Raw genomic sequence first — 16622 nt, 5'->3', positions numbered from 1 at the left:
TTGCTTTTGAGCCGGTAATTTTTAATCAAAATGTCCTAACTGGATCTTCCCGGGGGAAATTACAGACTTCTCTCTGGTGATGTATGCAGGACTCCTCCAATCATTTAGTCCGCTTAAACCCCGCCCCTACAAGCTGGCAACGCCCACATCTCACAATCCAGCCAACACCTGATGGATAGAAACAAGTCTCAGCCCTAGAATTTTTTTTCTCGCTCGTTTGATGGGATGTCCGTCACAATACTGAAGAAAAGATCTGTCACTACTTCCATTTCATCCTGAAATGCTATATTTGACGTTTATTGATTCATTATTATCTTTGTTTGCTGCATTTTGCTCTTAAATCTGCTTCACGGTTTTCAAATACATCATGTCAATGTGTTATATCAGATTTGACGTCAGAGATACCATATTTTTTTGGTTCACAAATAAGATTTCAGAGCTATAATGAGAGAAAGGTTTTCTGTTTATAATGACTTCAATATCTGTCGTGAGAAGAATATGAAGCTCTATTATGGGATTTTATGGGTATTTTTTTATGGATTTGTGCAAGTTTTCATTCACTTGCATGAATGGAGAAAGCAGCATGGACATGCTTAATATCTTTTTTTGTGGTTTGAAAAACATGAGGGTGAATAAATGAAGACTGAATTTTGTGTGAACTTTCCCTTTAATGAAGGTTTCTTGGATGAGTCCACATGTTTTGATAGGTAGGCATAATAAATCACAGATTCATAGTGGCACAAGATGACAAATCTAATGGCTCACTTGAAACTGGAAAAAAAAGAGGTTGCTTTACCCAAATTGGCAGCCAAATCTTGCACTGGGTGGGTTTCAGAGACAGTTGAATGCACAGATTGTCACAGATGCCTAGGGGGGAGGAGGTCATTAAGCATGCATGGTTGTCATGCTGTGTCAGAGGAAGAGCTTGTTGGATTTATACCCCAATGTACAATGAGCTTTATCACCACCCTCAAGCCTTTCTCCCAGTGAGGCATGGGGAATGAGGGTAGATACACGTTGAGGCACGTGGACGAACAAACATCCCGACTATGCTACTCCCAGATGCTCCACATAGCCAGAATGCTGTTCTCTTTCCACAACATCTGCCGGCTGCACATCTTCCCAAAAGACTCGACTGGAATGGATGTCCCACATCAGAGACTCTGTCTGTTGTCGTGACCTCTCTATGAGTTGCAGATGTCATTCGGATGAAGAATGTATTTTTTTTATTTTTGTAGGATTTTTTTCCCCCAACTGTTTGGCTTATCAGATGTTAAAAGACATGAAGGTTATTCAGCCAAGATTTAAAACTGTTGTATAAAAGAATTAAAAGTACAGAGTGTACCAAACAATACAAGGAAACTATCAAGGAAGATAAAAACTGTGAATTTATCACTGATTCACAGCAGGCTGTATGTGACATCATTTGATCTATTGGTCCTTCCTTAAAAAGAAGTCTATGGCGGTATTACATGCATCATTCTTGGGCATGATTCATGTTTGGCAAGGAGGTATAGCTACTTTTTTTTGTTGACAGGGTTTTTCTTAAAGTCAGCAACAGCCGGACGCACTTAATAGTATATTAGGCTACGCTTCAGTGGGAGCTGTAAAATCTTTAAGAGCTGTGTATCTTGTTCAATGTACAACAGTGGGATTTATTAGAGAGGGTGGAACAAAAAGCGCTAAAATAAAATGTAGAAAATGTGCACTCTTCCTTAAGGTCAGCTATGGAGAAGAGTAAGACTAATATAGGCTGGTGTGTAGTGCCACCCAGTGGCCAGGACACTTTGATGGAATAAATTAGATATTTTATGTTTTATGTGTTGTGTCTCTGGGAAATAGTGATCTATGATACTGTATTATGTTGAATATTAATGTTTTTTGTGTTTATTTGTTAATGAGGCAAGTGGCATGTTGTTAATAGTGTTATTATTTTTAAATGTAATAATTATTGTAAGTAATGGGGTTATTATTTCCATGAATTAGATGTAGCCTATATTTTAGACATCTTTGCTTTCATTAAAACTTATAGGTTAGTTAAGTGAAATCATTAAATTTGCATTCATGGTGTTGCTACTATGACATATCTTCAATTAAAATATGGGCAATTTAATAAGTAAATATTCATATGTCTATACCTGGGGTCTTCTTATCCCCGTAGGGGCCATGTTACCCCTCTTTTAATATTTGACACAATAAAATGTAATATTTTGTGCAATAACAATTCAATTAGCAAATGTTTCTATTTATTTTCTAATAAAACATTTCAGTATCTAGGTATGATACAATTTAAAAGTAAATACACATTTTTATTAAGGGGGGCATCATCCCCCATCCTACCTTACTGCATTTTCTTGTTCTTGTTTATTGGTAGCAGTTTTTTAAAAGTATTATTATACACTGGTACAGCCTTAAATAACTTTTTTTTAAATTAGTAATAACAGTAAATTATGCATAGTAACCCTAAACCAAATCCTAACCCCATTACAAAGTAAATGTTTTAATCAATATTAATAGTAGCCTATAATTACACTGTAACACCTTAAAATAAAGTCTAAACAAATTAGATTTTATTTTTTCAGTTTTCATTTTAATTTTGGTTCAGTTTTAGTAATTCTGCTTTATGCTCATAAAGAATCATCATAAAGTCATTTATCATTTATTATTTTTATTTTATTTTAATTTAATGTATAGCCTACCTATTATAGTTTAGTTTAGTTTAGTATAGTATACCTCAACTTATTTTAAGTTAGTTGCAATAGAAACCCTCCAAATGTTGAGAGAGAACTAAGATTTTTAAAAGTATTTAATAATTATTCATTTTGTCTTTATATAGCTCTCCATCTCTCTCTCTCTCTCTCTCTCTCTCTCTCTCTCTCTCTCTCTCTCTCTCTCTGTCTCTCTCTCTCTCTCTCTCCATCTCTCCTACCTTCACCATGTAAGTGCCTTAAATGCTTTAGCCATGCTGAAATTGTGTAAAGCCCAGGCCACTTACACATTATTCTGAATATATTATAATAAGAACAAGCATAGTTAAGGTGCTCAAAGTGTAAATGCATAAATGAGTGCAAGATATACACAATATAAGAAAATGGCACATTCAGAGACACAAGCCTGAGCTGTTTTTCTGGGATGTATGGAACAAATGTTCATGACTCTTTTCCCTGCTGTTAGTGAAGTGGATTTTCCAAGCTTCAGATAATTCCAGAGATGTGTTTGTCTGTTCCTTGGACTGTGTCATTAAACTTCCTCCTGGATAAAAGACATGTGAATTTAAGCAAGAAGGCACAAAAAGACCCACAAAAGGAAACTCCCCTCTTTCAGTCATGATTAGTGTTGTTTGAACCGATTTTACAAATGCGTTTTATTTCACTCATTAAGTCTTTACTATTTATATACTAATGAAGAGTTGAGAACATACAGTACCTTTGGCAACTACCAACTCCACTCATGCAATGCAATAATTTATATTGACCACTAGATGGACCCATGTCATCATTCTGTGTACGAAAAGAGACAAAAGAACCCGAAGATGAACAAAGAAATAGAGAAAAAGAAACACAGCTACTCTGTGTCAAATAAATTTCAGTCTTAACATGGTCAATAACTGTACAGTTACTAGGCTACCTGGGCTGTTTGTCTGGGCTGTATGAAACAAAAGTTCATGACTTCTTTTCCTGCTGTTAGTGAGGTGGATTTTCCAAGCTTCCAGAGATGTATTTGTCTGTTCCTTGGACTGTGACATTAAACTTCCTCCTGGATAAAAGACATGTGAATTTAAGCAAGAAGGCACAAAAAGACCCACAAAAGGAAACTCCCCTCTTGTCATGTATCAGCATTAAAAAAACACAAAAAACGGTGCATTAAAATCTAGGCTATATCAAAATTACAAAAAAGGCAAAATTTTAGCCACCTAAACGTACCTCAAAGGAGTCAATAACTAACTAACAACAACATTAATTTTGGTTTTAGTATTGTTTATTGTCATTTTTATTACTATTTATATAAGTAGCCAAGTAGGCTCTTTGTTGTGTTCTTCATCCATCATATCATTCATCCATCATGTTTATCATTGATGCTGAAGAAAAACATACAACACAAACTAAAGTAATATATTTATTACCACATGTGAATTTTAAAACTTCATTATTTAATTGCAACAGGTATTCAGCCAAAAAACAATCTTTCATATAGGCTAGTCAATTAATAGGCATACAAATGAATTACATGAGCCATGAAGTAAGAGCCAAGATGGCTGCGTGGCGGGATCAGTTTCCACCGAATGAGTGGGAAAACAAATGGTTATCCGTAAGCTGAGCCGCGCATGCGCAGGAGCCCAGTGCCGCGTAGGGCTTTGAGTTTTTTGGACTCCTGTCGAGGTGGGTGACGTCATGCAGCAGTCCAGTAGAGGCTCCACTTTTCCCCCCTCACTTAAATTGTAACCACCAGCATCAGAAGCGGTGGGGCACAGAAGAGAGGAGTCTTTTTTATTTTATTTTTGCAGCGAGGACCGCTAACTGACGAGCTTGTATTTTTATTATCCTGATTTTGCAAAAGGAATAATTTCATCACAGAGAAGACCGCTTTGATTTTAAAGCATTAAAAAAAAAAAAGGCACCATAAACCTCTGTTTGCATGCTGTTAATCAGTGAGCAACATACATGACCGTGCCATTGTACAACACCTCGCCTTTTTAGGCTGGAAAAGCCTTTATATATATTTATACATTTTAATGATACATTCTCAACCGTGCATATTGTCTGCTCAGCTACATTTTCTAGCGTGTCGGAGGGCGCAAGAAACAACAGACCACGGCGGACAATTGTGAGGTTTGGATGAGGTGTTCGAATCCAGCTTTACGTGAACATTTGTGATATTTTCATAGGCAATGCCATCTTACAATGCAAACATGCTGGCTGTTGGATTGCTCTACCTGGGAGTAGTTTTTGCAATAGAGGTTGTAGATCCCACCAGAGCCATTGAAGGTGAGTAACCACGATTAAACGTGTTGTTTTGTCCATGCATGCATCTGGAAGACAGTCTGTAAAGTTTTCAGACATGGCCTGGTAATAGTGACCAAGCTACAGTACGTGCAGGCTGCTGCTTTCGACACCCACTATGTGGGCAGCGATATGTGATTATTTCAGGTTTGGGGATTGATTTTGAATCAATTAAATAGCTTGCTGTGTAGAGTATTTGCACAGTTTTCTTATCACCTGTGCTGTGATTGCTACATGTGTCCTTGTTATCCTCATCCAGACTCGCGCTATTTCATTATGAAACATTCGCATTATCAGCATTTGTGCAGAGAAGCTACAAATCGCCCGGTTTTTAACGCGTTTGTGCCATTGGGGACAGATTGGAGATGTGGGAGCTGAGTTATATTGCAATAGCTTCAATAGGCCTGTGCATTCGCTGTAGTCGTTTATGAATTCAAACGCCTGTCAACTGTTATTCGCGTGCTTGGATGAATTGTTACAGTATGAGTGAAAGCGGAGCTCGCCACAGGTCTATTTGCATGCAGTGGACAGGCTCCATATTCCCGCATTCTTAGCGGTCTATTCAAGTGCACGGATAGGCACTAGTGCTTCGTTTAGTCGTTATCGCCAACAAAAGAGTCTTGTCGATTCTTTAGCGTTTGTTTTGCGTGACGTAAACACCATAATCTGAGACGGATATATATTCAGGGATAATTGCTCTCCACAATCAGGAATCAAAAATCATATAATGTCTTTGCACTCCAATATTTATCCCAAGTTTGTACAATTAGTTTATTTAGAAGTGATTTGAATCCGAGTATGCACTTAACTAGTTTTGCTTCAGGACCCAGATTTTGACAGAGGCACTTTTGATTATTATTCAAAATGAAACAAAAATATTCTTATTGTCATAAATTAAAATGTTTTTTTAATTTATTTTATTTTTATTAAAGATCAAATGGTACAAACCAAGTTCATGCTCCAAATGAAACTTTATTTAATGTAATTCCATTGAATATTTCGAAGTAATTTTTCAAGAATTAAAGCATGCCACAAAACAAATCTGTATTGGCTTATGGAAATTTCAAATGTTTTGCACCATAAAACATGATTGGACACTGATTTAAAAGATTGGAGTAGCGTTTTTCCTCCCTTTTTAATGTTGACAAGCCTACTGACTGTGCACTTTTATTTGGTTAGTTAGCCTACATTTTAATATTTGCATTTAGCATTCTGTTTTCCCTTCTGTCAGAGCAGTGACCCATTTTTGAGTTGTAACCCACCAGTTGAGAACCACCAAAGTAATTCACAGTATGGTTGTCTTTGTCTGACACATCTGATTGTTCCAAGGCAGTTTGAGGTATTTAAGTTGGCTAAATATTTTAAAATACCAAAGAGATTGACCTAGTTATTCCTTTTTATAGCTTTTGTTTTATAGTTTGTGATGTTAACAATAACGACCCACATAAATGCGGTGCCTACAAAGCACACTGGATGCCTTTTGAGTAAATACTCCGGATAGTTTTCTGTGACATCTGTATAAATTATGCAACAGTCCTTTTTTGTAGGGCTCAGAAAAATGGCCTACAAATGGCCCACATTTTGAATTATGCAGATCTAAATGCAATGCTCATGCCAGAGAAATGCATATGTGCATATGTAACATATGCATATGTAAGCCTGATCAGAAGTCATTTACTAGGTAGTGCATCACATTTTAACTGCAATTTCTTTTTTGTCTTAAAGGGATAGTTGACCCAAAAATTTGAATTCTATCATCTTATATTAATTCTCAAGGCATCCCAAGGCTATTTGACTTTTATTATGGAATATTCTCATTAAATACTTACAAAATGATAGCCAGTGATGTTCAGTGTTGTTTTTGGCACGCATTGATTTTATTGTATGGACAAAAAATGTAACCGCCTGGAACACAAAAGAACATATTTAGTTATTTTGATTATCCCTTTAAATCATTACATTAATCTGTAATCTTCAATTACTTAAGGAAACATTTTTGTAATTTATATGACTGTTGAATCAATGACGTATGAACAATTGTGTCGCAAGTCATGTGATGTAGTCGTTCAACTTGTTTGTTCTGCGCATTTGACCCACGTGCAGCCACCACAGACGGCCTGTCAGATGATTTTGACTGTCGCAGATGAGTCGCCTCTGCTGATCTCTGATAATAGGTTTAGTTGTGAGTTGCGAGCACAAAAAAAATGAACCAAATGAACCTCAGGAGACCTCAGATGAACCGTTATCTTGTCTAGACAGGATTTGGTTCCTGAGGGATGTGGGTATTTTTATTATACTGGAACGTAAAGATTACTGTCATAAACAAATATTCTATATTTGAAAACACTCCTCATTCGTGAAACTAATGAGATGAGATTTTCTTGGCATGGAATGAGAGTAATATGTTGGTTTTATGCTATGTGAATGACCTGGGAGTTTGTCTGCTCTTTGAAAAATGAGGAGAAAGTGGTCTGGCGGACAGAGGCAGGGTGGAGGTTCTTGTGTTGTATTGTCTCCACCTCCACCCTCTCTGGAACATCTGGAAAGCACTGCAGACCATTAGTGACCAGCCTTGGCGTGCAGGTTTGGGAGTATGTATCTGCAGAGTAATTGCCTCACTGTTAGATCACATTTTGGCATGTAATGCTAAGCACTGATTTAATGTACGTGTTAGCATTTGGCTTCATGGAATGCAGAGTGACCCTTGCAGTGGTTCAGGCGTAGGTGGTGAGTGGGCCCGAGCTGGAATCAGTCTACTGTCAATGACTACAGCAGGAACTCGTGGCTTTGTGTGGATCACTGTTGGAACAGGAGAACTGATGCTTTTTCAGTGTTGGAGTAGACTAGTTTTTCTGCTTTAGAACTAGGGGTGGGCGATATGACCCACATCTTATATCAAGATATGAGTACATTTTCATGAAAACGATATATATCACAATTATTTGGATGCTGTCACTTTAAGAGCGACTGCATGAATCCAATATACTCCTTCATTTTCTTTCTCAACAGTGAAATGATTAATCGCATCCAAAATTGTATATATAAATACACACACATGCATGTATATATTTAAGAAATATTTGCTTAAATATACGGTATATATAATTTGTATTATATATAAATATAAATATTTTATGTATAAAAAAAAAAATCTTAAATGTATACATGCATGTGTGTGTATTTATATATACAAAATAATTATGCACAGTACACACACATATATTATGTGAACACAAACTTTTATTTTGGATGCGATTAATCGCGATTAATCGTTTCACAGCCCTATTTTTTTTACTTTTCAATTTAGTTTTTGTTGGTATTGGCAAATTTTTAATTATTTATTAATTTTAATATTTATTAAGTTAAAATTTTTAGTGTTTTTTTTTTTAACTGTTATTTTAATATGTATTACTATTATAGTATTTATTAATGTGTTGAATTAGCTTTTTTTTACAGTTTTCATTTTAATTTCAGTGTAAGTTTTAGTAATTGTATGTGTGTAATTTTATCAGGTTTTTAAAAATATTTCTTTAGCTTTTATTTGTTTTTAAGTTTTAGTCATTTTAGTACTTCTAACAAACTTATTTTATTTCATTTAGTTGTTTTTTACGTTTAAGTTGTTTATCGAATATTTTTTATTTTATTTAAGCTTTATTTCGATTTACAAAAACTATTTGTAATAGTTTTAGTTGAGAAGAACAATACTAATTTTAGGGATGCCAAACTTAATGAGCAAACTGGTATCATTTAAAAACGTTTAACGCTGTTACATTTCTCAGCACTGTCTTAGTATTATTAGTTGGTTTTTAAAACATGTTAGTTTAGTTTCAGTTTTTTCTGGTTATGTTATGTTTTATTTTTACTTATGTTTTCATTTAGTTTTCTTTAACAGTATTAACACTGATCTAACCAACCAATGTTTTTGTCCTCTGCTTGATCAGTGCATTATCTTATGTACACACCTGTCTTTGTGGCTCAGATACTCCGGAGGTTTCTACAATCCTCTTATATCCTGAGATCCTCTACAATCCTGAGATAAATCCATGAATCCTCCCACATTCATACATTAATACATCTACTCATACATTCAGTTTTCGTTCAACCATTCGTTTCTCCCACACCATGTCTGCCCCATTTGATGAATGAATAGAGCTACATTATAAACCCCTTGCTAACATTCTCATTCAGGCTTGGATTTCTTTTTGTTGTTGTTAGTTGAAGAGCACCGCAACAGCAAAGGCTGTTACGTAACCTTTATTTGAAGTGAACACTGCACATCAGATATTCAAATGTGACCGCTTACTCACTTAAGGAATATTCCAGGGTCTATGCATCTGTGACACACTGTCAATGCTGTTTGATGTGCTGGTTTTTGAGCTCGCAAAATGGGGAATTATTCTAGCTCGTGAATATCATTTAGGTTATGCACAAATATTTTAACAATATATTTTACTTTTTCTATAATTAGTGTATATTGTGTATAGATCCAGAGATCAGGTTTGTAGTAGGGTATTTGCTCATTTCCATGTTCCATATTTTAAATGTCAGCCTTATGATTAGGAATGCATTTTTTTACTTAAAGAAACAGTGGTATGAGTCAGGTGAGCACATTTATTTGCATTTTGTTTGTAATTTCTAGTTCTGTGAACTACGGAAAAGTAGGTTTGAATTACTCAAAAATCTGTTCCTTAAGGACATTTTTGTCTTTTTTTTATATATATATATATATATATATATATAATTTTGCCTGTGTTATTAATGCCAACTGCATACATTTAGGCAGAAGTGTGTATTTTTATTGGAATAAATCTATTAATGTAAATCTATTATCTAATCTTCTATAAATATTTTACAATAGGTACGCAAAATAGATACACATAGGACCTTAAGGACAAAAATGTCCCCTTTAAAAGTTAAAACTACAATTTTTAATCCAAGTGGAATTTAATTATAAAATGCAGTCTTTGTAATAGGCTTTCATTCTGTTGGCAAAGCTTCAAAATAAAATGTTATTTATATTTTTTTACCAGATGGAACAATTTTCTCAGTTTTGGCCTATAAAGCAAATACTTACTTTTTTCTTAATTTCTGCTTCTGCTGTAGAGCCAATTGCATAAATTATACAGTTATAATTTTGGGGGTGTGTTGGTATAGATGTCAGAGTGTGGTTTGTATGTGTGTACTAGGGGTGTAATGGTTCGAATTACTCACACTTTGGTTTTTGTCACGGTTTTAGAGTCACGGTTTTGGTACGGTTCGGTATGCGCTATGTTCAGGGAAAAAAGGACTACTGTCAAATAAAAATAAAGAAAATAAGAACAAATAATCAAAACTACAAGCAACAGCACAAATAAATAAACAGTGCTTTTCAAGTTTTTCAGGTATCTAACAGTAATTTTTAGGTACAGAAAAATGTAATAAAGTAATCAAATGCATAATCTGTATACATTTTTTAAAAATGAATCATTATTAAAGTTACAAAAGCTATTCAGTCAAGAGCAGTGAGTGATTTCCTTGTCTTTTGTTGTTTGATTTAACCCTAAGCAGGAATATTTGTCTGCTGTCACTTTAAGACACAATTCACAGATTCCGTACACTAATACTGATACAAATGCATTGTCTTTATCGACTGTTTACGTTCACTTAAGACATAAACTACTATGTTTTGCTAGGATACTAGCTAGGTAATGAGTTTTCATTAGCATTTTCTTGCGCTTGAAGGTTTAAATTGGCAAGGCTTAAATGAGTTTAGTTTAAACACAGATAGCATCGTGTGCTCTGTTCAGGTCTCACCTTCTCGAGCGCGGGTGATGACGTAAATGACTGTCATATTAGAGCATATGCCACACAAGGTTAAGGTGAAGCCAGAATGCGTATCTATCGACAGAAACATACATTAGCCGAACTCTGTCTGTCTGTTTTATGCGTTGTTATTTTCAACAAACCATATTATAGATGTGCATCATCAGATTGAGATTAATCGCGGTGCAAGTGGAGAACGGTATGGTCCGATTTTTTTTTTTTTAAATTACCGTTACACCCCAAGTGCGTACTAAAAAAATTGTGTGTGCGTGTAATGTTGGAGAGAGAAATTTTACTGTCCATATAGCTTAACTTGCAATGAACCCGGAACCTTCCTTTTTAGATTATTCACGGCTTTGACCGAAAATCAGACTTTCAACAGTTTATTTTTGTTGGCGTACAGGAATTGTCTTTTGAAATAAGAAAAGCACAATGTAATAGCATTAGATTGCTCAGCTGGAGTCTTACCACCCAGGGCCTGAGGAGGCTCTAATCTCCCTCTTTTAACCTCCCCTCTTCCTGGGAAACACAGTAGACTCCTCTGGGACTAAGGGCTAAACCTGGATTTGCATAACCGACTAGATATCGCATGGTTCCTCCTTGTGTGAGAGGTCTGGAGCTGTGGATAAAAGAGGATATTGTTGATGGTATTGCGTTAAATATGCTGTAATTGGTGTTTTCAGCTTGCGGTATTAATGTTTACCCTATTTAACTGCTACACCCAGGAGGACATGGCTGCATGTAGCAAAACACAAGTAGTTGGGTTGTTGATGTGCCAGTGACAGGAAAGTGAGTGGTTAGCAAGTGCTTCTGTCAACTACTAGGTTTTTTTTGGTGGGATGTCATGATTATCGCAGACATGGGATGTTGTGTGAGTGTCTGAGTATGAAGATGATGTTGAAGGTTCTTAAATGGATTGCCTTCTTCCTTCCTCACATGAGGCGCAAACATGGCTGCTCAAATGTTGAGGCCAGTTGTCATGTTTTCTAAACATCCCACACTCACGCACTAGAACTCTTATATCTTTCTCTCATTCACTCTTTTGTATATTCTACCGTTCAAAAGTTTGGGATCTGTATGATTTTTTTTTTTTTTTTTTGAAAGAAGTCTCTTATGCTCACCAAGACCGTGTTTATTTGATTAATTATACAGTAAAAGCAATATAGTTACAATTTCAAGTCGTTTTCTTTTTTAGTGTATTTTAAAATGTAATTTATTCCTGTGACGTCAAAGCTGTCTTCAGTGTCACATGATCATTCTAATATGCTGATTTAGTCCTCAAGTAAAATTTCTTATTATTATCAATGCTGAAAACAGTTGTGCTGCCTAATATTTTTGTGGAAACCGTGATGCATTTAGTCAGGATTCTTTGATGAATAGAAAGTTCAAAGAACTGCATTTATTTAAAATAGAACTCATTTTTAATGAATGCTCGCTGAATATATTTCAGTCCTAATTTAATGCCCTAATTCCTTTCCAAAAAAAGTGTTAAAGGGATAAATATTTTTTTAGTTGTGCTGCAATTTTCTGCATGGTGAAAGTGAATAGGAACCAAACTCTCTCTCTCTCTCTCTCTTTCTCTCTCTCTCTCTCTCTTTCTATATGTGTATATATATATATATATATTATATATATATAAGCACCATAAAGTTATATTAAAAGTAGTACATATCACTTGTGTGCTATATATTCCAAGGCTTATGAAGCCAATCAAATATACAATCTTTATTCCTTTTTTTTTTTGTGTCATTTTAGGAGCACAAAAAAAACAAACAAAAAAAAAACACCTCCCTTTGTTTTCAGCGGATACAATAAAATCATATGGCTTTGGAAGGTGTAGGGGTTTAGTAAATCATGAAATAACTTTTATTTGTTGGTGATTTCAACTCACTGAAGCTTTTGTCTTGTTTTAACGCTCCTCATCGTCACTCTCATCTGGCTGTCAGAGAACTGCTCATGTATGAAAGCAGTTCAAATCCAAATAATCTTTGGTGCTGTGACTAAAGTCTGTCTGCATCACACCTAGAGCCGTATCTGCATCTATTCAGAATATTTCAAGTTACTCATCCTGGAGATGGACAGCAGTTACTAGAAGTGTACAATTGGCGGTCATGAAAATGACTGGGGCCTTCATTGTGCCCTTAGCCCTGACTTGTAATCAGTCATTGTGTTGTTTATATGAAATGAACGGTATTAGGAAAGAAACAGGTGTTCTGTGGACATCAAACCTGCCCTTTAATAGTTTCATGGGTAGTTCACACCTGGGAACTTGCCTGGGCAGCTCCTACAATCTCAGTAATCCTGTTTACTGATCCATGTGTCAGATATAAAATATTTTATTAAGGCTAGAGAGCCATGATTGTGATAGCTTAGTGAATACAGTGGGCAAGACTAAGCAAATAATATCTACTTATGTTAAAAGAGAATCAGTTGATCAATATACAATGAGGAGCAGGGTGAGACCTTTCATGAATAGATTATTTGTGAGTGCAGAAGGGCGGCGGCCACAATGTAGCACTTTAATTTTTATTTTGGTGAAAAGGTTTTGTTTTCTGATTATATTTATTGTATTTTCCATTTCAAATTGCAGGTATAAGAATCCAAAACAAATCTCACAGTGTAAAGAAAAATTTAAAGCATTAATGTGATTTAACAATAACAATAATAAGTGGTCACTTAATTTATTACAATACTCCTTTATCAGTTTTCACTTAATTATCACGTAACTTATTTTTTGTTCATCATTATACCAAAAATATCATTATATAGCAGCAAGTGTTATTGTGAACTTAAACCATTCAAATCTTTTTTTATTGAAAATTGTTAAAGTTGAAATAAAATATAAATATTTAATTTAAAACTTAAAAAAACGTAAATAAAGTGAAAATTATAATATAATTTTTATATTAAAAAAATATAAAATCATCAAATTAAAACATTAATAAATACTATAATAGTATATATAATGCTAAAATAATTGACTATAGCCCATGAGTGTATTATACTCAGTTCTCATTAGCCATAAGAAACTAGATTTTCTAAAATATCAGACAGAAATTTGGGTCATAATGAGGGAATATCAAAGCGGTTAATACCATGGATTGGTAGTGTACCACCTAACTAAACCAACCCGCTTTGGTTTAGTTAGGGTTGACAAAGCTTACACTTAACACAAAATTAAAAATTAACTGGCCATTCACACCTTTTATTTCCCCATTAGAGAATATAACTTATCGGGAATAGATATGGCAGCCGTAATATAGCAGTTTAGCCATGTACTGTATATGTCTTGGAAATGGACCTATACCTTCTCAAACATGGGTACAAAGTTTGCTTTTGTGTTTTTTTTAAATTAGGGGGTAATGAATCCACGTTATCAAGGTATAATCATAAAACATACCGAAGACCGCAAGATCTTTATGAAAACCAGGCAGAAAAATGAGCAGAAATGTGTTCATATCATGTGCACGTCTGGTGGTCACTTACAGTCAGAATGACTGTTCAGAGGGTCTGACTCTGACCACATCATGTGTGAGCAGCAGGCCAGTACATGCCATTATTCACAAAGCTCTCTTGTCTGACCGTATTGTCCTGTTGTGTGTGTGTGTGTGTCTGCACGCTTCAGTGTGTAAGTACACTCAATGTGTTTTTGAGGCCCTTTTCTACATTTCGAAGGAGGTGGACCCCCGACCGCGACCTGCTCAGTATGGTGTTCCTCAAACGGGTCACTGGACTGTGTTTGACACTGGTGTTCAGCACAAAAATAGAGCTCAGTGAACAGAGAATGTAGCCTAATTGCTCTTCCCTTTACCCTCATGTTAACACCCAGGGGTACTGCAGTGTTGTGCTGAAAAGCTGGCAAAATGCAGTGGTAAGAACTATCTTGTCCCTGTAGATTTCTCCAACTTTCTCTGTCGGAAGCCTCATTCCTAGTGGCAGTGACTCAGTTGGTGGTTGTTGCTTAGTTTATGTATTGTGGCTTGTAGTCAGTGTTCTTGCTGGATGTCTTAAGATTAGGCTGCATAAGTGTTTAATATACACACACAATACCATTCAGAAGAAATACATGGTGAATACATATGATTTGATAAAAAAAATACAGTAAAAACAGTAATATTGTGAATTTTTTTTTAATAATGTAATTTATCCCTGTGATGGCAAAGCTGAATTTTGAACATTATTACTGCAGTCTTCAGTGTCAACATGATCCTTCAGAAATCATTCTAATATGCTTATTTGGTGCTCAAGAAACGTTTATTAATTATTAATGTTGAATACACTGCGTTTAGCTTCCACTGTCACCTGCAGGTCTGTGAGGCAGATGGAAAATTCCTAAAGGGAGGAGAGCAGTGAGAGCTGATGAGAACCAGTCTTGCAACTGATCTCTCAGTTTCTTTCTGTCATTTTTTTCCCCCTCTCTCTTTGCCTGTTTTCTCTGTATGTAAGGCTACAACTTCTAATTACAAACAGGATCTTCAGGAATTTCCCCGAGAATGTATAACAGAGAATTAAAAGGTTATGTAACAACGTTTGGTGAAACTTCCAGAAATTTTCTGCACTGTAATAAGAACCGCCCTGATATAATTGTCATTTTGAGCAAAAATCTCGACTCAGTTCCAAAATTCCATTGTGGGCTCCAAAGACCCGAGATAAACCCGAGAACTCGCCTTTTACAAGACCATATCCTCACAGAGGACGAGTCTGCAGATGAAATCAATTAAAAGGTGCTGGAATGTGTGGCCAAGGTCTGGAGCTGATTTGGAGGGGCGTTGCGCTGTGCGGGGGGAAGTTGAGACTGAGGGGCTGAAACTGGGTCACGATTCTTACTAGGGCTGCCTGGGTATCGATTACAGGTGTCCCGATTCGATTCCGAATTGGTTCTCGATTAGATTCAATGAATTCAATGATTACATTTTCACTGTAAAAGTAATAAACTAATAAAATAGTTATTTTTGACCCATGTATCCTCCTTGTATTGTAATAAATAAGGTTATGACACCCAAAATTTTAGATGCCAGTAAAATGTAACAATTCTCGATTTTAATTTCACTACCACACATTTATTATATATATATATTAATCGAAAAATAATTTTTTTGCCCAGCCCTACAGCTGGCACGACATGGAAATGGAACAGCAGCTGGCTCTCCGATCTCCTGTCTGTCTCAACTGTGGTTTCCCTCTCTTTTTATCACTCGCCAACTCAATATTGTCTTTTTTTCTTTTCAGCTAAGATTAGCTTTGAGGTAAACTACTGATTAGAATTGTGCAAAATATTTTATAACCAACAAAACAGGATTAGTTTCCTGTCAGTCAGGATGGATTTATCTGTAAAGGATTTAAATTAATATCCTGTCCTCATTTACACAACATCATGTCCAAACCTCTATGACTTTCTTTCTTCTGTTAAACATAAAAAGATATTTTTAGGAATGTCTCAGTATTTTTTTATTTGTTTTGTCCATACAATGTAAGTCAGTGGGCTCCAATTTAGTTTGGTTCCCAACATTCTTCTTTCGTTCCACAGAAGAAAGTAAGTGCAAATTGTCATGTTTTGTTGAACTATCCAGTTAAGGAAAAACATTTGGTTTTGGGTTTATGTGACCAAAATGGATGAATTTCTTTGTGGCATTTAAATTAAAAAACAAAAACATTATTGCTTTCAAAAATATGTAGACATGTCGCTGTCAGGCGGAAACCTTGTATCTCCATATTTTGTCATTTTTTTCTTTTTTCATAAATCATTTCTATTGGTCATTCGTTACATCTGTCTTTGGGTTTAGCAAATATTTAACCAATGAAAAGTATTAAAAAGAGCTT

At 35.3% G+C, this 16622-nt stretch overlaps 1 protein-coding gene across 1 annotated transcript in view; it reads left to right on the top strand.

Moving 5' to 3' along the window:
- Positions 1-4429: 4429 nt before the first annotated feature.
- The window catches only part of lrp1ab (low density lipoprotein receptor-related protein 1Ab), a 118611-nt gene continuing 106418 nt past the window's right edge, over positions 4430-16622 (top strand). The window contains exon 1 of the mRNA XM_084099248.1: positions 4430-4985. Coding sequence (XP_083955374.1) covers positions 4889-4985 — 97 coding nt within the window. The 5' untranslated portion in view covers positions 4430-4888. The remainder of the gene's footprint in view (positions 4986-16622) is intronic.

The sequence above is a fragment of the Abramis brama genome (assembly GCF_963993115.1).
Source record: "Abramis brama genome assembly, chromosome: 22".
Lineage (NCBI taxonomy): Eukaryota > Metazoa > Chordata > Actinopteri > Cypriniformes > Leuciscidae > Abramis > Abramis brama.
The sequence above is the reverse complement of the archived record's forward strand: the minus strand, read 5'-3'. Positions and strand labels throughout refer to the sequence as shown.